Raw genomic sequence first — 27,885 nt, forward strand, 5'->3', positions numbered from 1 at the left:
TGTGTGTGTGTGTGTGTGTGTGTGTGTGTGTGTGTGTGTGTGTAAAGGACTTTAATCTACTAATGAAAAGTGCTATATAAAAGTTAGGTATTGTTTACACAGGATGTGTTCATATTTCATGCTCCTTGATTAGGAACTAGCATAAATGTCCCATTTGTTCTTTGAAATTAAGCAAGTATCTTATCCCATACAGATGTATGTAAGAGAGCGCACCTAACAAAGACAAAATTCTTGTGTACAGTGAGTCTTGTTTTGCCAACTAAAAGTCTGACAGGCATCTATACAAGTACGGAGCTCTGTCTCTCTCACACACAAGACAGGCACAGCAGTATTCTAGTCATTGTAAAAAATTTATTCTAAAGTTTTGGGCGTCCTGCAGAAGTTTGGAAGTGTGGAATGCACTCCCAGAAGCCATGATGAAGTGATGAAGACTGGGGAATGGCTTCTGGAGGAACGGATCGGATTAATTGCCCCCCCATGTTGATCCCGTTCCGTTTCTTTCACCTCATCGCCCTCCACGTCACTTTCACTTTGCAGCAGGACACCCCACCCGGGAAAGTTCTCTAGAGTTTAACTAGATTCGCTGCCACTACGTGTCGCTGTTGTCAGCGCCGGGCAGGGGACAGCACTCGGCTCGCGGCTTGCCTAAGACAAGAGGACAGCTCTGGTTTCCAGCTGCAGGCTTCACGCCCCTACTGAGGCAAACAGGCGCTGGGGGGCGTCCCCTGCATGGTTCTCCCTTAAACGAATGGTACGGCCGGGAGACTGTTCCCACCGCTCGATCCAACTTTGTATTTGCCTTTTAGCTGCGAGGGTGAGGTTTAGCCACACAGTGAACGCAAACAGAAAAGTTCAGCGGGATCATGTTTCAGCATCACCCCTTTCCCCCTTTGAGTGTTTTCCAGGCGGGGGGTGAGTGGGGGGGGGGGTGAATGAGGCAGGCTCCACGCCGCCCCTCGCGCTTAGGAGACCGGGCTTTGCTGCGTGGCCCCAGGAGGCCTCGGGAAAACTCTCTGCCCCGCGCCCTCAGCGCCAGCTCCTGCGCTGGGGTCCCGGCCTCGCTTGGGGCAGAGCCGCGTCGGCTGCCGGGCTGGCTGAGGGAGGGTTTCCAGGCACGGCTCCCAGCGCTGGAGAACTGCCCTTTACAAGAATAACCGAGGGACACCCCGGCTCCTTCCCAACGCGCCCCGCTGCCACATAACCGCAGGCTTCCCGACTGAGGTGCAGCGCAGCCCTGCCCCCCTCCCGGACAGACGGACGGAAAGTTCCTGGCAGCCACGCCAGTGACGGTCCGGGCGCGCGAGCCCGAGGGGGCCGGCTGACGGCGGGCGATGCCCCGCTCCGAGGCCACCGGGTTAAAGGCAGGGGCTCTGCCTCCCACTCGGGGACCGGCTCCTTACGTCGGCGCGAGCCTGGGGAAGGGGGGGCTGCAGCGCCGCTCCGGGGTTGCCAAGCGGACTTTTGTTGATTTCCTCCCACTTGCGGGTCGATTCCATCTGCCGGAGCCGCCGCCTCGGCTTGTCCCGTAGCCTATATAAGCCGCGGCGCCCGGGCTGCCGCCATGGAGTAGCTTGTGTGGCTGCAGCTAGCGCGCCGGGGCGGGAAGGGGGCAGCGGGCACCGCGGGCTACTCCTGCGCGGGGCAGGACCTGGCCGGCGCTGGGCAAGGAGAGACAGGTAACGGCGCGGCCGCGCTGGCCGGGCGAGCTCCGGCTGCCGGCTCGCCCCGCGAAGTGCAGCTCGGGCCCCAGGGGAGAGCCGAGAGGGGCTGCTGCAGGCGCGGGAGGGTCGGGGCGAGGGGCGAGAGGCGCGGCAGGTGCCAGGCAAGGCTCTGTCCCTCTCCAGGCGCTGCGGGAGCCAGGGAGGGGCAGTGCGCTGCTGGGCTCCCACGTGGCTTCGCCTCCGGCGGCTCGGGGCAGGCACTTGCGCCTGTCCTCGCGGTCACACCGCTTCTGGTGCAGCGAGGCATCCCTGGGGCGGGAGCTGGGCCGAGGCCCCAGCAGATTACTAGGCGCAGTCCCTCGAGGGGGCTCATTTGCAGGCCACTAGGGAACAGGCTGCCTCTCGGGGGGCGATGCCTCCCTGTTGGGCGCAGGTCCCGCGCTGCGCTACTGCAGCAGGGAGCGCGCAAGCCACGGGGGTTACACCTCCGTCACCTCATCGCTTGCCCTGGCTGGGCACCAGGAGCTGCCTTTGCTCCAGCGAGCAGCGCGCCTTGAAAGGCGCAAGTTTTCGAAAAGTTTCTGCAGCGGGCTGCCCCCTGCGTGGCGCGCACACGCCTGCTTACAAGGCTGGCCCGCGGTCTGTCCCTCCTGCGCGGGGAGTGACTCCGCTGTGTGTCAGCGCGCAGGGATTGCCCTTTGCTGCCACGCTGGAGATAGGGGATAGATAGGGTAAGAAGCGTCAGTGGAGCCCTAGGAGCGCACTTCTCCATGCAGCAGCCACGCTCTCTCCATCGGTGTGGGCGACAGGGACTTTTAAGGAAACCCTCCCTCTGGACCTGCCCAGGGAACGAGAGGCCCCCTCGGCTGCGCATTTCGGAGTCAGCCCCGGCCTGTGTAAACCGAGAAGGCAGCATGGGAGTACTTTGGCCATGTAGCTCTCGTGCTGCGGAGCGGCTCTCTAGTCGGCACTGCAGGCGAGAATAAAGTTGCTGCTGACAGGGCAGGTAAAAGGTAGATTGTGCCATCTCTTGACCTCAACTGGCGCTAATCTTTTGACTTCACTTGAACCCTGCCAGTTTACACCAGTTAGGAATCTGGTTCATTTAAAACCTAAGGACGTGGTGGGAGGGAGGAAACAAGGCACCCTGATTGCATAATGTGCAAAGTAGATTCTTTGCTCTTCCCCTGTATTTCTGATTTCACCCCGTGACGGCCCCTTCCCCCACCCCATTTTTCTTGCAGTGAAATAGGAGTTCCCCAAAGTGGATCATTGCTTTCCCTCTGCTCGTTCACCGTCCAGTTCAGACTTGCAATGAGTGGACTGAGGTCTCCTGTGCTGCTCGGGCTGGTGCTCTTAATGCTGTCAGCAAGCTATTGCAAAGAGAGAACTGACTCCATAGGTCTAAAGGACAGGCAAAGCCTCTTCAATCTCATCATGGAGATTATTCAGGAACTGAAAAAATACCACACGGAAGAGGACAACGGGGTTCTATACTTCTCCAACCACGATTATACTTTAGACAGAAGAGAAGTAGCTGATTATGGAGAGTACCAGGACGAACAGAGAGCAGGTAAGTCATAGACTGACTGTAATCCAGTCTGCTCTTTTCCTTTCCTGGCAAATAATCTGTTCTTTTTGAAGGGGAACACAGGCATCACTGTACTACTTCTTATAAGAGGTACTAACCTCTCAGGAGATCTGCAAACTTGCTTGGGAAATACAGAAGTTTCTACAAGAAACTGTCTTTGAAAGTCCAGAGTAGAACTCCACTCTTACTTCTGTCTAATGTACTTTAGAAATGCATTTCACTCAAAGCCAGACCTGCATGAGCTTTGGCTTTATACAGGCTATATTTTTAAGGAAGAACAGTGGGATAGATTGGGGTTAAAAAATGACAGAAATGCCTACTTACTGTAAGTCATGTAGTCCAAAGGCCTAGAGTTTTGTGGATTATACAGTTTCAAACCTCTCTGGACTTGACCTTCTTGCCATCTCCCTGGGGAGAGTCTATTCAGCATCCTAATAGATCCCAAACCTGGAGGTTTTTCCTGCTAGGCAGCCTTATTCCCCTCTCTTCCCCCCCCCCCCCCCATTCATTCCTTTAGGGGTTTTCTTTGTTTTTTGTTTTGGTGTTTGCACCTTTTCAAACACTTGTTGATTTTCATAATTTGTCCTTCATCCCCTTAGTTAACCCATGTGGATTTTAATTCTTTCCTCCTAAATCAGTCTGTACATCATCATTCTAATAATTTGAGTTGTTTTTTTCTAAGCTCTCTCCAGTTAATACTGTTGCTGGTAACATAAAGTTTTCCAGACTTGTATGTAATATCCCAGATGCAGTCACATCAGACTAATGTAGAGAAGGGTGGTTTATGTGTCTGTTTCATGAGGTCCTGCTTCTGTACATGCAGCTCAAAATTGAATGGTCTTTTCTTGCTTCCTGGTTGCTCTGTAAATTCATGTCTGTTCACCATCTTTTCTAAACAGAATTACTACTGCCCATTTTTCATCCTCCCTTGATTTTTCTGGGTTTGGGATTGTTTTCACTAGATCTGTCAGTTTACACTTTTCCAAACTGGATCTCATGTTATTTTCATGTTGTTATTTTCTAATAATCTCTTGTGCTTTCTCTAAGCCTCTTTGTATCTTTTCTTTGTACTTAATAGTGTTTAAAACTGCTCCTAATTTGGTGTTGTGACTGTCACTAAAATGTGATTTTAGTCCCATCTCTAGATCATTAGCAAGGATATTAAATAAAACAACTTAATAGTCCCCCATAAACTCTGAAAAATAAGAACTTGTTTGCTTAATGTAAGGTACAAGCTTAATGGGCTAGCGTAACCAATGCACTCTAACTACTCTGTGCAATTGTAGCAAAGCAGCTGTAAACCCAATCTAACAAGAAGGTTAAGCAGATTTTATGGCTCTCCCCCATAAGCAAATCAGTGTAAAGCATCTGGTGTGTACTGGTGAATATGACTCAATGAGAAAACTACTTCAGAAGCAGACTAGTTGGTACCAGTGTCATTGACTCCTAAAAGGGATGTTTTATTATTGTTGTTGTTATTATAAAGAAATTTATTCCCAGAAAAGCTGCTGCCACTGAAAAGAAATTGTTGCTTGGAGCCCTCCTTTATTTCAGTCTTAGCATCACTTTCCCAGCATGTTTGTCCCACGGGAAACTTCTGAGAGAAGCATGTAAGCTTTTAATGCTCTTCATAACACAATTAGGTCAGATATGATATGGTCAATTTTAATCAGGCAAACTAAAGTTAGAAGTAAATGAAGATGGACTTTTGAGAAATGTCTAAGCTTACCAGTGAATTAGATCTGGATGAAAATTTTCTCTGCTTTAAATGTGATAAGAGGTGCCAGGGGAATTAAAAGACTGTTCAGGCATTTCTGGTCAAATAAATAAAAGTACAGCATCTTATACAATCAACACTAAGCTATCAGCATAGAGTTAGTAACAGAAAGAAAATCAACAGGACACAAACATGGATTGATGCAATATGGATTTCAATAAACCAGTTTCATTTTTGCATCTGCTGAACACAAAATACAGAGAAGCAAACTATAAGAGTTGGGGGGAAGCAATTTGTTTTGTACATTCCTTTCCTGTGGATTTTATTTAATACTGGTGATATAACAAGGTCTGTTTCTAGATTTCCTGTAAATATATTGATTCAATCTCATGTTCATAATAGCTATTTCAGATAGTGCTTGTTGACACTTGCCTGTGACAAAACAGTGCAGGTGCCCATAGGAGAATGTTGCATAGACAGCTGTGGAGTAGCCAGAGATCATTCCCTAGTATGTCTCTGAACCTTTATCATAGGTGGAGTCTGTACAGTTTCTAAACATAGTGATATTAAAGTGATACATTTAGATTAGAGGTAGCCACAAGATGGCCCACAGAGCCCCACAATATAAATCATGATTGCTGTCATTTTTAATGTGATTGTTGAGCTGATGGAGACTGTCCCAGCACTGCAATGCTCTACATTCTTTTTAGTGTCACTATGAAAGATTGAGGGTATGTCTACATTACAGAGGTTTTTTTTTGAAAAATGTCTGTTTTTCCGAAAACACCTCACTTACGTCCACACTGCAATTGTGTTCTTTCAAAAAAAAATCGAAAGAACAGAGGGGTGTTTCCAACATTAGTAAACCTCTTTCTATGAGGAAGAATGCCTTTTCCAAAAGAGCTGTTTCGGAAAAAGGTGTGTGTGGATGGGGAAGAGGGAGTTCTTTCGATAGAAGAGGAAAGGGGAAAAAGCACAAGTGCTCTGGTGGCCACTCCACCCTAGTAATCACAGCTTACCTGTGAGATAGCATCCATTCAATGTAGACACTATCTGTCGAAAAAGCAAATTCCCTTTTCAATGTGCTTTGGTAGTAGGGACTCTCTCTTTCAGAAGAAGTTTTTTCAGGTGATCTCTTCCGGAAAAGCTTCTTCCGAAAGAAACCTGCAGTCTAGAAATAGCCAAAGGCAGCTGCAGCTTGTTCCGCTTTACAGCTCTCAATCTCCTAGTAAAAGGCTATTTTGAGTTTCAAGTTAAGCAAAATGTTGGCACTTCCTGTGGTAGTCCTAGCATCCTTAACAAATATATTTGCATTGAAGAATAATGAAACCTTTTTTTTTCACCCCAACAGAAATAGTTCCTCGAGATCTGAGGTTGAAAGACAAGTTTTTAAAGCATTTAACAGGTAGGTAAATTTAGATTTTGCATTGTATCCATCATTTCATACACATACCACCTAAGCCCCAACTCCCCTTCTACTAGGCCTTTTGGGCACTGTTGACTACTGACTTGTTCTTTTTCTATATTTCAGGTCCTCTCTATTTTAGTCCAAAATGTAGTAAACACTTTCATCGGCTTTATCACAATACAAGAGACTGTACCATCCCAGCTTGTAAGTGCTATAATCCAAAGCTAACTTTTTTCAAACAGAAAGCTATGGAATGGGGTGGTGGTTATAGCAGATAATAATACTGTGGTATTAGCAGTGGTAATACTGTAGAAGTGTACAGTGCCTTTTTAATGAAAGGGTTCAGAGTGCTTTAGAGATATTAATTGATCTTTACCCCCTGCATGTGAGGTACGTTATCATTCTCATTTTACAGGAAAGTGAGGCACAATTTCCACTGGATATATTGTGTAAAATGAGTGTTAAAACTGTTTTCTAGGATTCCAAGTTTATTGTCTCTTGTATCCAAATGAAGTGCACTCAATTTACAAGAACAAATTTAATTGCTAGTGTTTCAGATTCTGAAAACCAACTGGTGTTACTTCCTTTTCATGCATCATCACTTATAATACACTCTACAAATTAGGGCATGTTGCATTTCAGCAACCTTGTGGTCTTCCAATTATGCCCTCAATGACATCTCGAAACCTTGTTGCCTTCAATGAGTTTCCAAAGGTACTGTAAACTTGATGGAGATTAATAAACAAATCAGTGTTGGCAATTAATTAACAATGGATGAACAAAAACCCAACTTAATGTATTAGCTGTGTAGACAGTGCAAAAAGGGCTACAGCACTGCAGGATTTTTTTTTTTTTAACAGCAGATTCTGAGTAAAAACTCAGAGTAAACCTGTTTTTCCAAAGTCTTTTTTAGAAGAGAGGCCCACTTTAATGTACATGTTAAAGGTCACGTAGTGGGTGAGTTGCAGAGCTGGAAATAGAACCAAGACTTCCTGACTGAAAGTCTCATACTTTAAGGAGGTTTCTTCTCCATTTGTGACAATCTGAACATTTTATCTGTACATCTGTGAGCCTTCTTCCAATCTGTCATTTAATAGTCTATTTGAAAACAAGATGATGGTCTCCACCTAATTTGTTGTGGACCACATCACAAAAATAATCGGATTTAATGCCAATTCGAATGTTCATCAGTGAAACCAAGGATCAAGTGCACTTAAAGATGAATTAGCTTTTCCTTCAGGCTATGTCTAGACTGAAGGAATTTGTCAGCAGAGGCAATGCAAATGAAGCGCTCATTAGCATTTCTCACGCTGTCATTTGCATAGTCTCTTCTGATCCTTTTTGGAGAAGAGGTGTTTGCGCACACAAAAAATGCAGTGGAGACAGCGCCATTTTGCACAAAGGAGTACTCCACGAGGAGAAACAGTTAATCCAAACTAAGGACTTAGTTCGGATTAACTTTAAACTGCCTCGTGTAGCTGCGGACAGTTCATTCGGACTAAGGGGGATTTAAAAATGGCAGCTGGATGGGAACATGCAAATAAAGCCCGGGATATTTAAATTCCGGGCTTCATTTGGAACTCCGGTTCCCTGATTTGCCTACCTAGCTCGAATTTACAAGCTAGTGTAGACACACCTTCAGGGAATGTCTCATAGCATTTTGAAATATGTATGCTGTTTTTATTGTCAATGTATAATAGTCTTAGTTTGGTTTAGGTCAGGATGGGGCACCTTATTTAGGTCGGGGGCCGCTGACCCACGGAACAATCGGTTGGAGGTCACACACAAATGAGAAGCACAAAAAACAAACAAAAAAAATCCTCACTGATGTGGCCCCTGACTGAGGAGAAAGACACTCCCCATTTTCACTTGCATACCAGAGCCTAGGGAGGACCGGACTAGTAGATTGTGTGCTCCAGCCCCACTGTGGGTGGCGGTTGGAGCGCCAGCACAGGATTCCCAATTCTGGAGGGGGAGCCCTGAGGGCCAGATCCAGGCAAGCTGAGGGCCACATCTGGCCCTCGGTTCCCCACCACTGGTTATTGTTGTAGTATGAATACTGTAATACTTATATAATTCTGATTTTTGGTTACATCTATTTATTTATTTTGTGCAACTATTAAGATTAAATGAAACAAGAAAATAAAGCACTTGCACTTTGCTGTCTCAGAGAGGGAAAAGAGCTCTCTCACTGCCAGTACAAGTTTTTCTTTCAGTACATTTTCAAGCATTTTGCATGGTTTGGTGGTATCATGAGCTCAGATGAGGTAGCTCAAGAACTATTGACACTTCAGTTGTAGTTTAGGCTGTTAGTTATAGAATTGCAGGCGGTCTTCAACTGAGCATGTGAGCAATCTTTGAATAATTCCTTTTCAATCTGCACTGCACACACAATAGATCATCCGACTGAACTTTATGAAACACTTTCAAACATGACCGCTTCAGTTTTACTTATCTGTTTAACAAGACTATACAAAGATCTAAGGAATATAGAGCAAAGAACCATCTTGTCCTTAGTTGGAATACCTCTCCAGGGTGCAAGCCTCAGCAAATTATATAGAGGCCCCGAGTTGCCAGTGTATCAGGACCTCCCTCTTGGTGACAGAGGAGAGGAAGAACAAACACATCTGGTATTTGATCTGCTGCAGGAGTTGCAGTAAAGATACTAAAATGTTCATACCTGACTGCCTTTGGGGCTCCACTCCAGATTTTCTACTGACGTTTATTCTCAGAGTCTTGCATTCTTCTGAATTCACCCACAAGGCAGTGGGGGCTTCTCTATCAGTCTTAGCCTTATACCCTCCCATGCTACCTACAAAGCAGTGGGTTTGATGAGCAGCAGATAATACTGGCTACTCATTTATGATAGTAGGCATCACCTGACCATGGGCTATACTGAGGTGGGCAAGAGGCAGCTAGCAGGCTGAATCTGGCCTGCCAACCCACCAGATCCTGCCCAAGGCCACCTCGCCAGGAGCTTTACAACACAACAGCTCATGTCTCTTTAATCAGCTGGCTGCTAATTGCTCTGGATGCTGGGGAAGGCGGGGGAGGCTTTGCTTGCTGTCCTCACTCCCTAGCTAAATCTCTTAGCTCCCATTGGCTAGTTTCTTACCAATAGGAGCAGAGAAATTTTTCTGGAGGCAAGGGTAGAGAGCAAAGTCTCCTCCCTTCCTCACTCCGTGTTGGAGCAGACCCAGGTGGAACAGCCAGTCCAGCAGACAGCATGGATTCTGTCTCAGGTTCCTGCAGGGCTGCTGGCTGGGAGCCACCTAGGTAAGCACCTCCCAGCCAGGGCCTGCCTCTGACACCCTATTTCCAGCCCCAGGCCATCACCCAAACCCTCTGTATCTCCTCTCCCCACCCGCTCCAGGTCACAACTCCCTCCCAGACCCTGTACCCCTCCTATCCCCCTCCCTCAAGCCAGAATCCTCTTCTGTACCCATAACCCCTCCTGGAACCTGCATCCATTCCTCTGCCCCAGGTCACTACCCAAACCCTCTGCACTCCCTTGCCCCAGGTCACAACTCCATACCAGACCCTGCATCTCCTCCTGCACCTCTTCCCCAGGCCAGAATCCTCTCCTGTACCCATATCCCCTCCCAGATCTTGCACCCCTAGCCCTTGCCCCAGATCATAACCTTCTCCTTCATCCAAATTCCCTCAGACCCCACACTCCTTCCTGCACCCTAGTTCTCTGTCCCAACCTCCCTTCTGCACCCCACCAGCCATTCCAGACCCCCCTCCACAGAAGTGCGGCCCTTAACCACTTACCGAAATCTTGGAGTAGCCCCCCATTAAAGATTATTGCCCACTCCTGGACTATACTTTAGTGGATAGCAGGTTTAAAACTAATAAAAGAAAGTTCTTCTTCACACAGCGTGTAGTCAGCTTGTGGAACTACTTGCCAGAGGAGGCTGTGAAGGCTAGGACTATAACAGAGTTTAAAGAGAAGCTAGATAAATTCATGTAGGTTAGGTCCATAAAAGGCTAATAGCCAGGGGATAGAAATGGTGTCCCTGGCCTCTGTTTGTCAGAGGCTGGAGAAGGATGGCAGGAGACAAATCACTTGATCATTGTCTTTGGTCCACCCTCTCTGGGGCACCTGGTGCTGGCCACTGTCGGCAGACAGGCTACTGGGCTAGATGGACCTTTGGTCTGACCCAGTATGGCCGTTCTTATGTCCTTATACCATCCTGTACTGCCATAGGAAACAGATATTTAAATAACTAGTCTTTTCTTCTGACTCTATGGACTTAAAAGATATTTAGACATGTAACAACTATTCATTTCAATCAGAGTTAGATACCTTTAGAGATCTGAGCCTCTAAGACTCTATTACTCTCCTCTTCAATTGTTCTAGAAGGAGAATTTGTTGGATGACTGTACTGATATTTATCTATTAAGTCATTAAGATCTGCAGTTCAGTGATTGGCCAGTGCCACTGCAAACACCTAATTTGCACAATCAGATGCCATCCTTGCAGGTTCAGATCCAACACTTGTCCACACCATAACTAGTTAGATATACAACTGAACATATATTCATACTCACAAGCTGTTTTCATCTACAGTTGTGCTGTTTGTGTTCAGAACCAAAGAATTTTCAAAGAAAATGCATAGAAATTAGGCACCTAATATTTAAACAGTAAATTCTTAAGCATATCGAGCCAATGTCTATCCTGTTATAATAGCCTAAGTTGTTAAATCTAGGTACAGATTAAAATTAATCATGATAATTTACAGAGCACCTCTAGAAATGTTTATTTTTTGAAACCAAAATCAGTGACTTTAGTTCTGTCATTAAGTTATTGTATTTATCTTTTTCATGTCAGATTATAAAAGATGTGCCAGGCTTCTTACTCGACTGGCAGTAAGTCCAATGTGCATGGAAGGATAAGGTAAGCTTTTTGATAGAGGTAATAACATTCTACTTCATAGCAGGGTTGTGGATTTTGCATTGTGGACATGAAAAATTCATGAGTGTAAAAATGACCATCCTTTGGCTAAGGTATTCCCTTTCAGAGCACTTGACATAACTATCTTAATCTGGCAAAATACTGACCATAAATAAAGGGTACTCCCTACTAGAAGGCATTATAAAGACCTATAGACATCAGTTGTGAATTATTCATAGCTGTATGCAGTTAGCAGATAGTGAATTTGCTCTTACAGAACAAAACACAGCATCTATAGCTGATTTTTTTCAAAGTTGACTCAGCATAGTGGTGTGTACTGGCGCTGGCTGCCCTTTCACATTCACAGCTTTAAATTTTATGGGGACATTTTAATATTGATACTTACATATCTAAATACATGCAAGCTTTTTAAACAGATGTCATTAGTACTTCTAGAATAATTCAGTTGTGATGTATTTTATAGCACTAAAATATGTACGTTACTCAGATTTCTTTGGATTTTCATTACATTCAATTTGTACTCATGGGATTATTTTTCTCTTAATGCACCTACCTCCCTTTTTAACAATAAAGGGAATTTCAGTGCAAACAAAAGGAAGGATGTCCTCACAAAATATCTATACTTCTGGGAGTTGACACCTTACCCACATAGACTAGTCCATGTCCTGGTCCCAGTAAGCTGAGATAAAAATACAGTTGTATGTGATTTTATTTGAGAATTTTTAAATGAGGTTTTATACATTATATATTTTAGTTTTCCCTGCATATTTAAGTATTATAATATAGTTACTAAATGAAGTTTGCAATTCAGAATTATTACTTTAAATAAAGTACATCTCTTCCCTCATGTTTTTTACTTCTCTTACTTTCTTACCTTTTTTCTGTTCATACTAGGGATGTTAACAGTGATTAGTAAGCTAATCGAGTAGTCGATGGAATTTCCATCAAGTACTTGATTAGTTGATAAGGGGATTCACTGCGGATCTGCATTTTAAATGTAGTAAGAGGCTCTTGCTACATTTAAAAGGGAGAGCCGCTGTGGTCTAGGACTGAGCGCGAGCCGGGACAACTGAATCCCTGCTTGCACCCATTCCCAGAGGCTGCACCTCTGCTTTTACCAAGAACCAGGTGGCTCTTACTACATTTAAAAAGCAAAGGTGCAGTGTCTGGGAATGGCGTGAGCCTGGAGTGCTCAGTCCTAGCTCGCGCCAGGTCCCTCGCTGCGCCTCTGCCTCTCCTGCCCCCCTCTCCCTCCGTGGAGATGGTGCCTGGGGGGAACCGGCTTTTAAGCCAGCTCCCTCCAGCACCAGCTTCTGCTCCCACCCCTTGCTGCCTCTGATACAGATTATTGTACAAAGGGTTGGAGGAAACAACTAGTCAAGTAGTGACTTGACTACCCGGTTGCCTACTTGACTAGTCGCTTCCATCCCTAGTTCATAAAAGAGATAGCTTTACAAGTAAATCAAACTGGTCATAATTCAGCTTTTTAGGTTTCTGAGGTTCTATATTTGGGGAAGTGCTCCTTGTTTTAAATGCTTCATTTACCTTTAGTAATACAGTCAAGGAGGCAACTCCATGGTCCAGATAGTGCCTCAGGGTGAAATCACAAAACCTATTGCATGTGAGGTAAATTGCTTGTTCTAGGTCAGGAAACTGTGCAGTTCCAAGATAGTGAATTGCATAATTCAAGAAGTTCGTTGTCACCTATCATCCATACATTATTTTGTAAGACAAACTTAATGGTACTGTTGCAAATATCTGCCAGAAATGGCCAGTAAGCATAGATGGGGGAGCACATCCTCCAATATATTGTTCCTTTTCTCTGAAAGTCTCTGTACATCAACACTTCCCATTGGGATTTTTCGTTTTCAGGGTGAGAAGGGACAAAAGGCAGCTGCTTTCAGAGGCACCTGTTTTACTCTGAAACTTGGAAAGTTTTTGTTAGAAAATCCATGCCATCCATCTCTTGAGAATGGGACATAGAATCATAGAATACTTGGACTGGAAGGGACCTTGAGAGGTCATCAAGTCCAGTCCCTGCCCTCCATGGCAGGACCCGCGTTGGGGACCACTGGTCTAGACCATCCCTGATAGACATTTATCTAATCTACTCTTAAATATCTCCAGAGATGGAGATTCCACAACCTCCCTAGGCAATTTATTCCAGTGTTTAACCACCCTGGCAGGAAGTTTTTTCTAATGTCCAACCTAAATTTCCCTTGCTGCAGTTTAAGCCCATTGCTTCTTGTTCTATCCTCAAAGGCCAGGAAGAACAAGTTTTCTCCCTCCTCCTTGTGACACCCTTTTAGATACCCAAAAACCGCTATCATGTTCTCTCTCAATCTTCTCTTTTCCAAACTAAACAAGCCCAGTTCTTTCAGTCTTCCATCATAGGTCATGTTCTCTAGTCCTTTAATCATTCTTGTTGCTCTTCTCTGGACCTTCTCCAATTTCTTCACATCTTTCTTGAAATGTGGTTCCTAGAACTGTACACAATACTGCAACTGAGGCCTAATCAGTGTAGAGTAGAGCGGAAGAATGACTTCCGGTGTCTTGCTCACAACACACCTGTTAATGCATCCCAGAATCATGTTTGCTTTTTTTGCAACAGCATCACACTGCTGACTCATATTCAGCTTGTGGTCCACTGGAACCCCTAGATCCATTTCTGCCGTACTCCTTCCAAGACAGTCGCTTCCCATTCTGTTTGTGTGAAACTGATTGTTTCCTCCTAAGTGGAGCACTTTGCATTTGTCCTTATTAAACTTCATCCTGTTTACCTCAGACCATTTCTCCAATTTGTCCAGATCATTTTGAATTATGACTCTGTCCTCCAAAGCAGTTGCAACCCCTCCCAGCTTGGTATCATCTGCAAACCTAATAAGTGTACTCTCTATGCCGATATTTAAATAGTTGATGAAGATATTGAACAGAACCAGTCCCAAAACTGACCCCTGCGTAACCCCACTTGTTATACCTTTCCAGCAGGATTGTGAACCGTTAATAACTACTCTCTGAGAATGGTTATCCGGCCAGTTATGCACCCAACTTATAGTAGCCCTATCTAAGTTGTATTTGCCTAGTTTATTGATAAGAATATCATGCAAGACCATATCAAATGCCTTACTAAAGTCTAGGTATGCCATAAAGCACATAAAGCATAAACCTTTTTTGTGACATAAAGTAGAACGTCTGTTGGATTGTCACTGATTGAAGCATAATTCTTAAGTGATCTGCTTTAGTGGGAAGGAGGACTGGTTGTTATCACAGATACTTCAGGAGTCTCAGATTTCACTAGCAACCTTGGGAAATCTATAAAGGACCATTCTTCCTGCCACTCCACAAACTTTTCACCATAGAGACAATGCATTTAAACTGCTATTCATTTCAACTCTTCCATGCAAGATACCTTCTCCTGTGGAAAAGCTGGGTGGCGCTGTCATGTCCTATCTCCTCCACAGAAGGAGCTTTTGAAGAAGGTAGTCCTTTTGCTCTTTCGCACAAATGAATCAAGCTCATCTCTGTGCAGGATGTGGTTATTTTCTGCTGGACCTGGCTTTTTGGATGTTTTTAAGACATTCAAAAGTTTGCAGCATAAATTCCAGTTAAATACACATATACAGATACCAAACTGTAAAGCCCATATTATATATTTAAGGTAATTTATCTAATAATGAAGCTCTATGGAATGAACAGGTGATTTTTACACAATCGAATGAAAACACTTTTTGCTCGTGTCATTTTGGAAGCTATTAGAAAATTAAGAGTTAAGATAAACATTGAATGTCATGAACCAAGTTTTGCTTTGTTTTACTGCTTTAATGCTGTTACTAACGTGGAATTATTCCAGATTTATGTGGTTCTAAGAGTGTGGAATTTGGCTCGTTATTATACCTGCTATGAATTTGGATAGCTCTTTGGAATATTTTGCCAGATTGTGATGTTTCATGTATGCTCCTTTCACTTTCCTGTCTATTATATTCTACCCCACATGTATTCTATACTGCACCCTAAATTGAAAACATTCATGGATGCATTCATAATAAAAGCGTACAGTGATACATAGCATGCCAATAAGGTAAGAGGAAAGGTAGCCAAGTTAAGTGTGATAGATAGGCAGCGATCACACAAATCATACACTTTTAGGATCCAGTCTAGCAAAGCACTTAAGCATATGTTTAACTTTGAACGCATACTCAATGTTTTCTGAAACAAGGCCTGTTGATAGAAGATAGATTGTGAAAATTGAGGATAACATTGAGATCTGTAATATTTCTTCAATTTTAAAGAGGCTCTGTTCTCACTGGTGGGAAGTGGTTGTCTTCCTTCACATGCCTCTGTAGATCATAGAATCATAGGACTGGAAGAGACCTCGAGAGGTCATCGAGTCCAGCCCCTCACCCTCAAGGCAGGACCAAGCTCCATCTACACCATCCCTGACAGATGTCTATCTAACCTGTTCTTAAATATCTCCAGAGAGGGAGATTCCACCACCTCCCTTGGCAATTTATTCCAATATTTGACCACCCTGACAGGAATTTTTTCCTAATGTCCAATCTAAACCTCCCCTGCTGCACTTTAAGCCCATTACTCCTTGTCCTGTCCTCAGAAACCAAGAGGAACAAATTTTCTCCTTCCTCCTTGTGACACCCTTTTAGATATTTGAAAACCGCTATCATGTCCCCCCTTAATCTTCTTTTTTCCAAACTAAACAAGCCCAGTTCATGAAGCCTGGCTTCATAGGTCATGTTCTCTAGACCTTTAATCATTCTTGTCGCTCTTCTCTGTACCCTTTCCAATTTCTCCACATCTTTCTTGAAATGTGGTGCCCAGAACTGGACACAGTACTCCAGCTGAGGCCTAACTAGTGCGGAGTAGAGCGGCAGAATGACTTCACGAGTTTTGCTTACAACACACCTGTTGATACAACCTAGACTCATATTTGCTTTTTTTGCAACAGCATCGCACTGTTGACTCATATTCAACTTGTGGTCCACTATGACCCCTAGATCCCTTTCCGCCATGCTCCTTCCTAGACAGTCGCTTCCCATCTTGTATGTATGGAACTGATTGTTCCTTCCTAAGTGGAGCACTTTGCATTTCTCTTTATTAAACTTCATCCTGTTTACCTCTGACCATTTCTCTAACTTGCTAAGGTCATTTTGAATTATGTCCCTATCCTCCAAAGAAGTTGCAACCCCACCCAGTTTGGTATAATGAATGCCTTTTTATTCCACACATTTAATATGATCACATTGTTCTGTTCTTATCTTTAAATTATCCTTTTGGTCATCTCTACCTAGTAAAATTAGAAAGAAACTGTCCAAATGCAGGGCTTCTTACATATTCCTCTGAAGCACCCGGTACTCGCACCTGTCGGACACAGTGCACTCTGCTAGAAGTACCACTGGTCTGAGGCAGAATGGAAATACCCGTGGTCCAAACTAGTTAAATGGCAATTTTCAATTTGCATGTCTGAAGAATTTTGTTTATATCACTCAAAGGTAGGGATGTAAGCGACTAGTCAACTATCTGATTGGTATAAACTTATCGGATAGTCAAATGGTCCCTTGACTAGTCGCTTTCCCCCTCGCCCTCTTGTACCTCTGTCAGAGGCAGCAAGGGTGTGGGGCAGAGCAGGAGCCAGCTTAGAAGCCAGTTCCTCCCAACACCATCTCCACAGGGAGCAGGGGAGACAGAAGAGTGGTAGGGACCGGGCGCGAGCTGGGAATCAGCTGATTCTCGGCTCATGCCCAGTCTCAGACGCTACGCCTCTGCTTTTTAAATGTATTAAGAGCCTGATGGCTCTTAATACATTTAAAAAGCAGAAGTGCAGCAGGGGGACTGGGTTTGAGGCAGGAATCAGCTCTCCAGTTCTTAATACATTTAAAAGGCTGGTGTACAGTGCGGGTACCTGGCGTGAGCTCTTATTACATTTAAAAGGCAGAGCTGCAGCAGGCTTAGCTCCCCTGCTGATCAGTCAATGAAAATTCCATCAACTAGTCGATTAGTTGATTAAACTAAATTTAACATCCCTAGTCAAAAGAGTAAGATTTCAGTATTATTATATTGTGTTTTACCATCAGTAGAGCTAAAAGTGCTTTTCAAAGGAAAGTCAGGTTTTATTATCCTTATTTTTGGCATTTTCTGTTTTGCTCAGTAGTTCCAACTTATTTCACTCACCCCTTCCTGGCAGCAGGCTGTGGGTGTATTAATGCTTGTTACTGTTTGGAAAGTTGGCAGTTAGCTTTTCTTATTTTCTTTGGAGATGCAAGGACATACATCCATGTTTTGAGATTTGTTTTGGATTTCTGCTCACAGTATCTCTGATATTATCCCAACTTCAAGGTAGGTAAAATGCTTCAGATTCCAGATAAAATGAGTAGACACAGCCAGCCTTTAACCAATTGTCTTGGTGACAAACATATAATGTACAATTTCTGTACAATAGTCTTTAACAAAGGTGGATATTCACTACCAAACCCAACACAAGTTAGGCTGTATGCTCTCTAGTTTCAACAAAAGATTATTAACATCTCTCTGCCATCAGATACACAAAACTACAAACATCAATCCTGTACAATAGGAGCTCATTTACTGTTGCCAAAAAGGTTTAACCACATCCTCAAAGAGAACATATTCTCCTTTGTTCTTCGCTCAGCCGTTTGTCTTAGACGCTTGCACCTCTGGCTATGTGTCCTTCTCTGTGAATCTTGGGAGTCTGTTGCCAAGATTTTCAGAAGTGGCTAGTGACTTTGGGTGCGTAGAGTCACCTTAAAAGGGCTCAATTATCAGAGTGTACATCCCTCCATCCTCTGAAAATTTGGCCTCTGTAAGGTGTCAATTGAATTTTAAAATTAACACTCCAAACGCTTTTGAAAATCTTGGCTAGTGTGATAGCTATTCATTATGAATTAGAATATCCTGACATTGTGTTCTCAAGAGGCTTAATTTTTGGCTGGATTTCTAGCTCCTCAGTAGGCACAACTCCTTTGTGCCTGGGAGTTTCCCGTCTCACTCCACAGACTGCACATAGTTTCATAGGTGCCCTTGCAATAAGAGATTTCCACACACAAATATGAACATACTTTGGGAGTGAAAAATAAGTTTCTTTGGGCAGAGCTACACATGTCAGATAGGGACTTGTTAAATATTTTGCATACAACTTGCCTTTTCTATTATAGAGGGATATGCATGTCGTGGTTTTACTGTAAGTCATCTCCCTTTTACAGCATAATTTATTTTCTCAACACCTACTGAGCTTCACTATGCAATGAGCCTTGAATATTATTTTTCTGTAACTTTTTAAAAATTTTAATCGTTTACCTATTAACTGTTATCTTCCAAAGATAAATATTTATTACAAATGAACAATAAGGTTATTCTTTATCTATAATTTTGATTTTTTTGGTCCAGCCACATGATAGAAAAAGATTTTTTAAATGGCAGTTGTAAAGAAGTAAAAATGCTTAAAAAGTATAACATAGGAAGAGTAGCAATGAAATTGATTCACATCTGTAAATTAGAAAAATCAAAAGTCCCAACTATTAGTGAATCTAGAAATATTAAACTAAGGTGAAAATAACTAATATTAAGAAATTATCATAACTAGGCAGTGAAATAGTACCTCATTAGAAAACTCAGTTTTCAAAGAAAGATAAAATTATTTTACAGAAGAGCAGTCAGACCAAAGGTCCATCTAAGCCAGTATCCTGTCTTTTGAGAGTGGCTAAAGCCAGATGTCCCAGAGGGAGTGAACAGAATAGATAATCATCAAGGCTGTGTCCAGACTCAGGGGTTTTTTCGAAAAAAGTAGCCTTTTTTCGAAAAAACTTCCCCTGCGTCTAGAATGCAGCCGCGTTCTTTCGAAATTAAATCGAAAGAACGCAGCTTTTCTTTCGATGGCGGTAAACCTCATTTCACGAGGAAGAATGACTTCTTTCGAAAGTTCCTCTTTCGAAAGAAGGCGTTCTTGAATGTAAATAGGGCTTCTTCGAAAGAGAGCATCCAGACTCACTGGGTGCTTTCTTTCGAAAAAGCAAGCCGCTTTTTCGAAAGTTCCACGTGCAGTCTAGACGCTCTCTTTCGAAAGAGGCTCTTTCGAAAGTATCTTTCGAAAGAGCATCTTTCGAAAGAGGCTTGCAGTCTAGACATAGCCCAAGTGATCTCTCTCCTGTCAACCATTTCCAGCCTCTGACAAACAGAGACTAAGGATGCCATTCCTACCCATCCTAGGTAATAAGTATTGATGGACCTAGCTTCCATGAATTTATCTAGTTCTTTTTGAACACTTTTTAAAGTCCTGGTCTTCACAACATACTCTGGCAAGGAGTTCCACAGGTTGACTATGCGCTGTGAGAAGAAAAACTTTATTTTGATTGTTTTAAACCTGCTACCTATTATTTTGTAGCAGGAAAAACTTTGCTTCCTTCTTAAAGATGCAGATTCAATACATTCTAGGACAAGAATAAACTTTACATCACATTATATATAAACATCATAGGATACCTTTATAATATTCTTCTTAGCAGCATCTTAAAACTGGGTAACAATAGACATATACTTTTGATGCACAGCTCAATGAGTAAGAACCAAATGTTAACACATTAGATAATTATTAATCTTCATAGAACCTGCAAGAAGTGCAACATAATATTGTGATTTTTAAAGGTCCAAATTGGAAAACTGAAATACTATATCAACTAGCCCTATTCCATGCTTTTAATAGTGTTTTTAGTCATTTCACAAAATTTCCAAAGGAGTATTACTGGCAAGTTTACAAAAAATTATTGGAAAACACTTTCAGCTCATGAGAGCACAGCCTTCCTCTCTACATAGTCTCTTATTCAAAGAGTCAGACTGAATGGAGTTAAATGGCAGCCACCTCTACCTACACAAGGCCTGAGCTGAAGATATGGGTTTTGCCTAAACTTCAGTGTAAGACTGTTTCACAGTCATGTAGGCTCAACCAAGATATTTCTGACACAGAATCATGGACATATTCAGTCACCAAATTGAACAATTTGCAATTGATAATATACCCCCAGATAATTTAGACATACTAGATGAGGACCAGAGCTTTAAATTGGACACTCAACTAGCTAGGCAACACATGGTTAATTCTGCTCTGTTACCTCCAAGTTGTTAACCACTGTGGTCAGATCCTTGTCCTATACAAATTAGTTTTTTTGAGGATTTTTGATCATTGTTGCAATCTGGAACCCTATAGAGGAATAGGATTCTACAGACTGTATGCATCTGTCAGGCTGATTAGACTGGGACCTTCTAATGTCCTACAATCCTATTTTACCTGTCATATCTCATCATTGAAGCAGATTGTGTGTAGTCAGTCACGCTGGATGGATAACAGGATGACAGCATAACTTTACATTTCTTGATTTTTGTGCTTAAATCTTAACCATCATGGTGAATATAGTTTCTTGTATTATAAAAGGAAATAAAATAGGCTGAAGTGAAAGTGGTAGTGCCAGCATTCCTGTTTGAATTTGCAGTAAAATGACATTCAAGGTCACCAACAGAATGACAGACTGAGTCCTGGTCTGTATTAAAAATGCATGGCTGTAGAACAATGACAATCAGGGGTGTCGAAAATCCATGTACCTGAGACTACATCTTCACTACGCAAAAGATCGACACTGTCACGATCGACCTTCAGGAGTTTGATTTAGTGGGTCTAGTTTAGAGGGGTTTCCATGTCGGTGCTGGTACTCCTGATCCTCGTGAAGAGTAGAAGCAGACGGGAGTGTTTGCTCCTGTCAACCTCCAGCTGTGAAGAGGATGCAGAAACTGAAATACATGGACTCCAGCAATGTAATAAACATAGCTGGAGTTATGTATGTGAATGTGACCATCCCCTATAACGTAGACCTGGGCTGAAAGACACAGATGATACCAAATGAACTCCCAGTGCAGATAGAGTATGTTAACATGTGGGCTTCTGTAATTGACATAGCTACTGCTAGGGTGGGCAAGAATTTTTGATGGTAGGCCACTCCAAGATTTTGGTAAGTGGTCAGAGACTGCATGTTTCTGTGGAGTCTGGGATGGAGGTTGGGTGCAGAAGGGAGCTTCGGGTAGGAGATTGGGGTGCAGGAGAGGGTGTCGGATCTTAGAGGGAGTTTGGGTGAAGGAAGGGGTTGTGACTTGGGGCAAGGGATTAGAGTACAGTGTCCAGGAGGGAACAGGGGTGCAGGAGAGGATTCTGGCCTGGAGGAGGAGTGTAAAAGGGAGCGCAGAGTCTTGGAGGGATTTGTGACCTAAGGTGGGAGGGTGGTACAGAGTTTGGATGTTGATCTGTGGCAGGAAGTTGGGTTGTGGGAGGGGGTGAGGTTCAGAAGCAGGCTCTAGGAAGGAAGTGCTTTATCTTAGGTAGCTTCCCTCCGGCAGCTCAACAGGAACCCTGAGGCAGGTTCTCTGCCTGCCACATCCTCAGGAAGAGCTGCTGGAGGCTTCCTCCATGCCTTCTCTGCATGCCCCTGGTTGGGGAGAGACTTTGTGTGCTGGTTCTAGTCCCAGGCCAGTCGTCAGAGCTCTCATTGGCACCAGGGGCATGCAGCACCCAGAAAGCACCACCAGCCATTTTGAGCCACCTCGGACTGCAAGAGGCAGAGAACCTGCCCTGGGGACTCAGCAGGGTGAGTCAGATTTGGCCCATGGGCCATATCTTGCCCATCCCTACCCTAAGCCAATGGGAAAAACTCATCCATGTAAAGTGTCTTCATTAAGTGCTATAAGTGTACAGAAGTCCTAAGTGTTCTCTCAGCTGAGCCCTTGTTGATAGCAAAGTTGAGGTGTTTAGTTGCTTGCAGCAGTCCTGGTCAAAATTTAAAATTTTGGGAATTTTGCAGCATGACGTAAGACAAAGGTAACTACCAGTCAATCTTTGGCTTGTAGATTTCTGAAAAGGTAAGGGAAAATAGGAATGAAGTGAGATCTGCCTCAGACCTGGAGAATTTCAGATGCTTTATCTGATTAGCTGTCCAGATAAACACACATGTAGTCTCAAAACCCCACTAGACCTACCGTATCAAGGAAGATGCACTTAATTTCCCCCTGTGGTCCATTGAGGGCCCATTTAAAGGTGTGTAGCTCCTAATAGTCATGTCTCACTTTTTCTTGACCAATGTTTCTTTAAAGCTGCAGTTCCCTTCCTACACTAGAATATCCCCAGAAAGCCAGACTGCTTAAAAGGCTAGCATCTGTGCTTCACGTAGAGCAGGGGTGTGCAAGAGGTGGCTAACAGGCCAGAGGATCCAGGCCACAGCTGCCTCGCCAGCACCTTTATTATACAGCAGCTGCTTTAAACAGCAGGCTGCTAATTGCTATGCAGTCAGCACAAGGAGGAGAAAGCTTCATGTGCTGTCCCTGCCAAGCAAAATCCGCCAGCTCCCATTGATCACTTTCTGGCCAATAGAAGCTGAGTAACTTTGCTGAAGGCAGGGGCAGTGAATGAAGCCTCTTCATTCACTCATCCCCTCTCAGTCCCTGTGCTGGAACAGAGCCACTAGGAGCAGCTGCCCAGCACACAGGTAGGGAGTGTGCAGAGCTGCTGGTTGGGAGCCACCTAAGTAAGTGCCTCCTAGCCAGAGCCTGTCTCTGGCACCCCACCCTGTCTCTGCCCTGGGCTACCACCCAAACTCTCTGTATCTCCTCTCCCACCTCCTCCAGGTCACTATTCCCTCCCAGACCCTGTACCCCCTTCTGTACCCTTCCCCTAGGCCAGAATCCTTTCCTGCACACATACACCTCCCTGACCCTGCACCCCATTCCCCTACCACACCTCACCACCCAAACCCTCTGCACTCCTCCCAGGTCACCACTCCCTCCCTGACCCAGCACCCCCTCCTACCACTCCTTCTCCAGGCCAGAATCCTCTTCTGCACCCATAACCCCTCCTGAACCCTTTATCTCAAGCCCCCTCCTTCACCCAACATCCCTCAGACCCTACACTCCCTCCTACACCCCACTTCTCTATCCCAAGCTCCTTTTTATACCCCATCTGCTGTCCCAGACCCTGTGCCTCCCTCTGCAGAAGTGCGACCCTTGACCACTTACCAAAATCTTGGTAAGTTTAAAAATTATTGCCCACTCTTGTCTTAGATTATGCCTAGTGTATTGCTCACAATTATGAGTTACCACAGAGCTCTTTCTAAGCAAGCACAATTAAGGTGCAAGCAGTAGAGGGAGAATGTTAAAAAAAAACCCTGCATGCTAAAAAGTTTAACAGAGGCCACCCCCACTCCTACATCAGGCTCTTGTAGATGCCAGTCTTTCAAATCCCACAACTGGGTTCCCTTTGCTGCTACAGGTTTGTAAGTGTGTAAGATTCAGAATCTGAACCAGAATGGGCAGTTTAGCCATTTTTTTTTAAATACTGTTAAGGCCTTTGATCGCCCATGTCCAGAAACAGATAATCAGACAATTACTGACTCCTCTGTGTGTAGCTTCAAAAAGATGAGTTTTTGCATAACCAGAGGTAAGAAATTTGTTTTTGCCTAATATCTAAAGCAAGGTTATCTTGTTTACAGTTATTCCTTACTTCATTCTTGACTGGTACCCTTTCAATATAGTTCTTTGAAATCCCAGGATTCATATCATACTTTCCCTCTCGCCCCCAAAAGTTACATGCAATCCAAGAGCACAATAACACATTTGCATTTAATATAATGAAGCCCCATCCATAAATCCAAGTCCATAAGATCTCTTAAGAATATGGCATACTTGTTACAATGCACACTTAAATGCGAAACTGTGCTATACACAGTTTCCTATTTTTCAAACTCAGCAAAAATACAGCCAAAGATAAATATTTTTTGATGAGCTTCCATATCTCAATCACTTCTGATTTAACAATTCTAGGCCATTAGGTAACAGATACATTCTTCAGCTAACAGGATTCAATACCAGTTACTACATTCCAGGAGTTGTTCAAGGAAGAGTTGTCCCACTGTAGTCAGACTATACTGGTAAGATAGTCTCAAAACATGATATTCAATTTTTTGCTGTCATCTCTCCAGATCTTTCTGTTGAACAGAGTAAAAAACTCCTAATCACAAGAACATAAGAGCTGCCGCACAAGCCCATTTCTTGGCTAGAAATGGTCCATCTGACTATCCTATCTCCAGCAGTCACCCATACTAGAGCTTAAGGGGGGGAAATGTACAGAACAGGGCAGTTATGAAGTGATCCAACTCTATCTTCTGGTAGAGGCTTCAGGTTGCTCTGAACTTGGGGCTGCCTCCTTGTATGGAAGCTGCTCCATACCCTTGATCATCTCTGTTGCTGTTCTCTTTATCTTTTCCAATTATGATACACCTTTTATTTTGAAACAGAGTGACCCAAAAATGCACTCTGTAGTCAAGGTATGGGTATACAGTGAATTTATATAGTGGCATTAGGATAATTTCTGTCTTTTCTATACCTTTCCTAATATTTCCTAACACACTGCTGCTGAGCATTAAACAGACTATTTCAGAGAACTATTCACCCTGACCCCAAAATCTTTTAGCTGGAAATAACTAATTTAGAACCCATCACTGTGTATGTAGAGTTGGGATTATTTTTTCCCCAACATGCACTACCCATTGCATTCATAAATATTGAATTTCATTTGCCATTTTGCTGCCCACTCTCCCTCTAACTTCTCCCAGTCTGCTTTGGATTGAACTATCGTGAATAATTTTGCATTGTTTGTAAACTTTGCTGCTTCACTGTTTGTCCCCTTTCCATATCATTAACTCATATGATGAAAACCACAGGTCATACTACATATTCCTGGGGTATCCTGCTGTTCACCTCTTCTCTGTTATACCTTTCAATCAGTTTCTAATCCATGTGAGAAGCATTCCTCTTATCCCATGGCTACATTAGTTTATTTAAAAGCCTGAAAGATCTTGTCCAAAGTTTTCTGAAGATCCAAGCACATTACGTCTACAAGATAATGCTTAAACTTTGATGACTCTTCTGCAACAAATCATGTTAATCTATAGGTCTAATAATTCTGTTCTGTAGTAGAATTGCTTCCACTTTGCCAGATGTAGACAGACTCACTGGTCTGTGATTTCCAGAATGTCTCTGGCACAGGGGCTGAGTTCAACCTGCAGTAGCAAGTATGTAACCTCTGTGGTTCAGGATACTCTGGCCCAGCAACACCCAGGCTACGTCTACACTGGCCCCTTTTCCGGAAGGGGCATGTAAATTTCACCAGTCGTCGTAGGGAAAACCGCGGGGGATTTAAATATCCCCCACGGCATTTAAATAAAAATGTCAAAGTAGGAATAAGACCCTCCGGAAAAGGGCACTTTTTCCGGAGGATCGGGGCCAGTGTAGACGCTCTTTTCCGGCTTTTTTAAAAGCCGGAAAAAAGCGGCGGACATTTTTATTTAAATGCCGCAGGGGATATTTAAATCCCCCGCGGATTTCCCTACGACGACTGGTGAAATTTACATGCCCCTTCCGGAAAAGGGGCCAGTGTAGACGTAGCCCCAAGGTTTGGAAAGACCACAGATGTTGTGGGACCAGGGAGCCCCAGCAGCATAGGTTGCTGGCAGCGCAGAGCAGAGCCTGTCAATGGGGCCAGCGGATTGCATGGGGTACCAGAGCTCTCAGTCAGTGGGGTAGAGAAGCTGGGGGGAGGAGTGAGCTTGCAGGGCAGCAGAGCCTACAGCCTGCAGAGCTGTTGGGAGCACCAGTGGGGCGGCCGTGAACTCTAGGAGGGTGGCAAGGCGACAGTTCACAGGGTGGGGAGGCTGGTAGAGGAGCCCAGCAGGCAGGCTGGCACCCCACCCTCTCCCAGGCCTCCCTTGGTCCAGCAAACTCCCTTGTCTGAGACTGGTCAGGTCCTGAGGGTTCTGGACTAGGGAGGACCAACCTGTAGTTCTGAAGAAACTCAAATAGTAAATTTCAGAATTCTTGGGTAAATACTATCTGGTCCTGGTGACTTACAGTTTAATTAGCTTATTCTAAAACATTTACAACTGACAGAATTTGGAACATTACTTCACATTTGTTGCTCCCTCCTCCCTCAATAGCTCTGATGTGGGTATCATCTGCATTTGCTGCAGTGAAGACTGTTGCGAAGAGTTAAGTTAGATTCTCTGCAATGGCCTTGTCTTCCTTGAGTGCTCCTTTAACACCTCTGTCAACCATTGGTCCCACTGCCTGCTTCACAGATTTCCTGCTTCAACTGCTGTTAAATAATTTTACTGTAAATTTTTGCCTTAATGGAAGAATACCTAGGCTTCTCTTGGAAGAATGCCTAATCCTGCCACTGAATGTGGGCAGCAAAAACCGTATTGGTAGTGAGATTTTAAGACTTCACAAATGACAGTACATTAACAGCATTGTTGATGTATACTCAGATTTTGGCTTCATTACTGCATTTAGAGAGATTTATTCTTAAAAAAAAAAGCTTAATGTATTAAATATTTAAAAATAGTAGAATTTTGTAGTTTTCAAAATCTGTTTTCCAGGCACAGAGCAGAGAATAGGAATAGCAGAAAGTACGATACTTTTTCAAAACACTAATCTACAAGGTTTCTTTATTGAATCGTGCAATATGACCATAACAGGAGATCGGAAATGTACTACCAGATTTTCCATAGACAGTTGTTACGAAGTCTCTATTAACTCTATTCAGGTTGCCAAATGCACTTTAAAGAACTGAATTAAAGTATTAAAATGATGAAAGGCAACTAATTTTTTTTATTTTTTCGAAACAGATACTACCATACAGACGAGAAACATTAAGAACCAGGAGAAGTGCCTTGGAAACCAACAGGGAAATAGAACTTAAACACTTAAATACCTTTATAACATATTTCATTGTGAACAAGAGGATTTATTTTTGCAGATTGACAGACTATTTCCCATAATTCTTCTAACATGTGTTTTGTATGTTTTGAACAGTTTGCAGATCTACATTATTTACAATAGTATAACTGCCAATAGTATTTACTGTTCCATACTTAAAAGTACACTCCACATCAGGTGTGTAGTGCTGCCAAAAATTACATGGACATATACCCTTCAAGAAATAAATGTACTGTTGCTGAATTCTGAGACTTGGAGGGATGTTTTTATATATCCAGAACTCTTACATCTACTCCACTGCAGCGGTTTTCACTTGATATTCTTCATGCTTATGCAATTAAGAGTTTGGTTAAAACAAACTTATTTACAAATTTCAATGTTAGAAGGGTCACATTGTACCCTTGGAGTACAAGTTACAAATTGCATGACAAATACATAAGATAATACCAAGTGAACATGTTTTCTTGAGTCAGAGGAGTGTGGATTTTGTATACACACAATTTACCATTGGTTTTCTGTTCAATAAATGTATAAACATTCCAGCCAACGTGCAATATGTAAATACTGTAAATAACAAACATGACTAATAAAGTGTTTGATATAGTACATGATCTTCAATGTGTATTCATTAAATGTCTCTTTAGAATACTGGCTTTCAGAAACTGGAATTGATTTCACATGGTTGCTCAACATTTCAAAGCAAATTAATCTGTAAATTATATTAAAACCTAATGCAAAATTATAGCAGGAACATAACTT

At 43.3% G+C, this 27,885-nt stretch overlaps 1 protein-coding gene across 3 annotated transcripts; it reads left to right on the forward strand.

Moving 5' to 3' along the window:
* Positions 1–923: 923 nt before the first annotated feature.
* Positions 924–27,704, forward strand: ALKAL2 (ALK and LTK ligand 2). 3 transcript variants are annotated; one of them, XM_006130964.5, is made up of 6 exons: positions 924–1,221; positions 2,906–3,234; positions 6,321–6,374; positions 6,501–6,581; positions 11,212–11,277; positions 27,036–27,704. In XM_006130964.5, exons 2-5 carry the CDS (start codon positions 2,976–2,978, stop codon positions 11,274–11,276), a joined length of 459 nt encoding a protein of 152 aa, XP_006131026.1. In that variant the 5' UTR covers positions 924–1,221; positions 2,906–2,975; the 3' UTR covers position 11,277; positions 27,036–27,704. The 3 variants fall into 3 exon arrangements, with proteins under 3 accessions (XP_006131026.1, XP_075779682.1, XP_075779684.1); XM_075923567.2 differs by lacking the exon at positions 924–1,221 and adding an exon at positions 1,246–1,676; XM_075923569.2 differs by lacking the exon at positions 924–1,221 and adding an exon at positions 1,787–2,674.
* The last annotated feature ends 181 nt before the right edge of the window (positions 27,705–27,885 follow it).

The sequence above is a fragment of the Pelodiscus sinensis genome, chromosome 3 (genome assembly GCF_052426305.1).
Source record: "Pelodiscus sinensis isolate ZL-2025 chromosome 3, ASM5242630v1, whole genome shotgun sequence".
NCBI classification, from domain to species: Eukaryota; Metazoa; Chordata; order Testudines; family Trionychidae; genus Pelodiscus; species Pelodiscus sinensis.

Excerpts from the sequence above, each read along its gene's own strand:
- ALKAL2 (XM_006130964.5), top strand. The coding sequence starts at position 2,976 with ATGAGTGGACTGAGGTCTCCTGTGCTGCTCGGGCTGGTGCTCTTAATG. Across the intron at positions 3,235-6,320 it reads CCAGGACGAACAGAGAGCAG|AAATAGTTCCTCGAGATCTG; the intron begins GTAAGTCATAGA and ends TCACCCCAACAG. Across the intron at positions 6,375-6,500 it reads GTTTTTAAAGCATTTAACAG|GTCCTCTCTATTTTAGTCCA; the intron begins GTAGGTAAATTT and ends TCTATATTTCAG.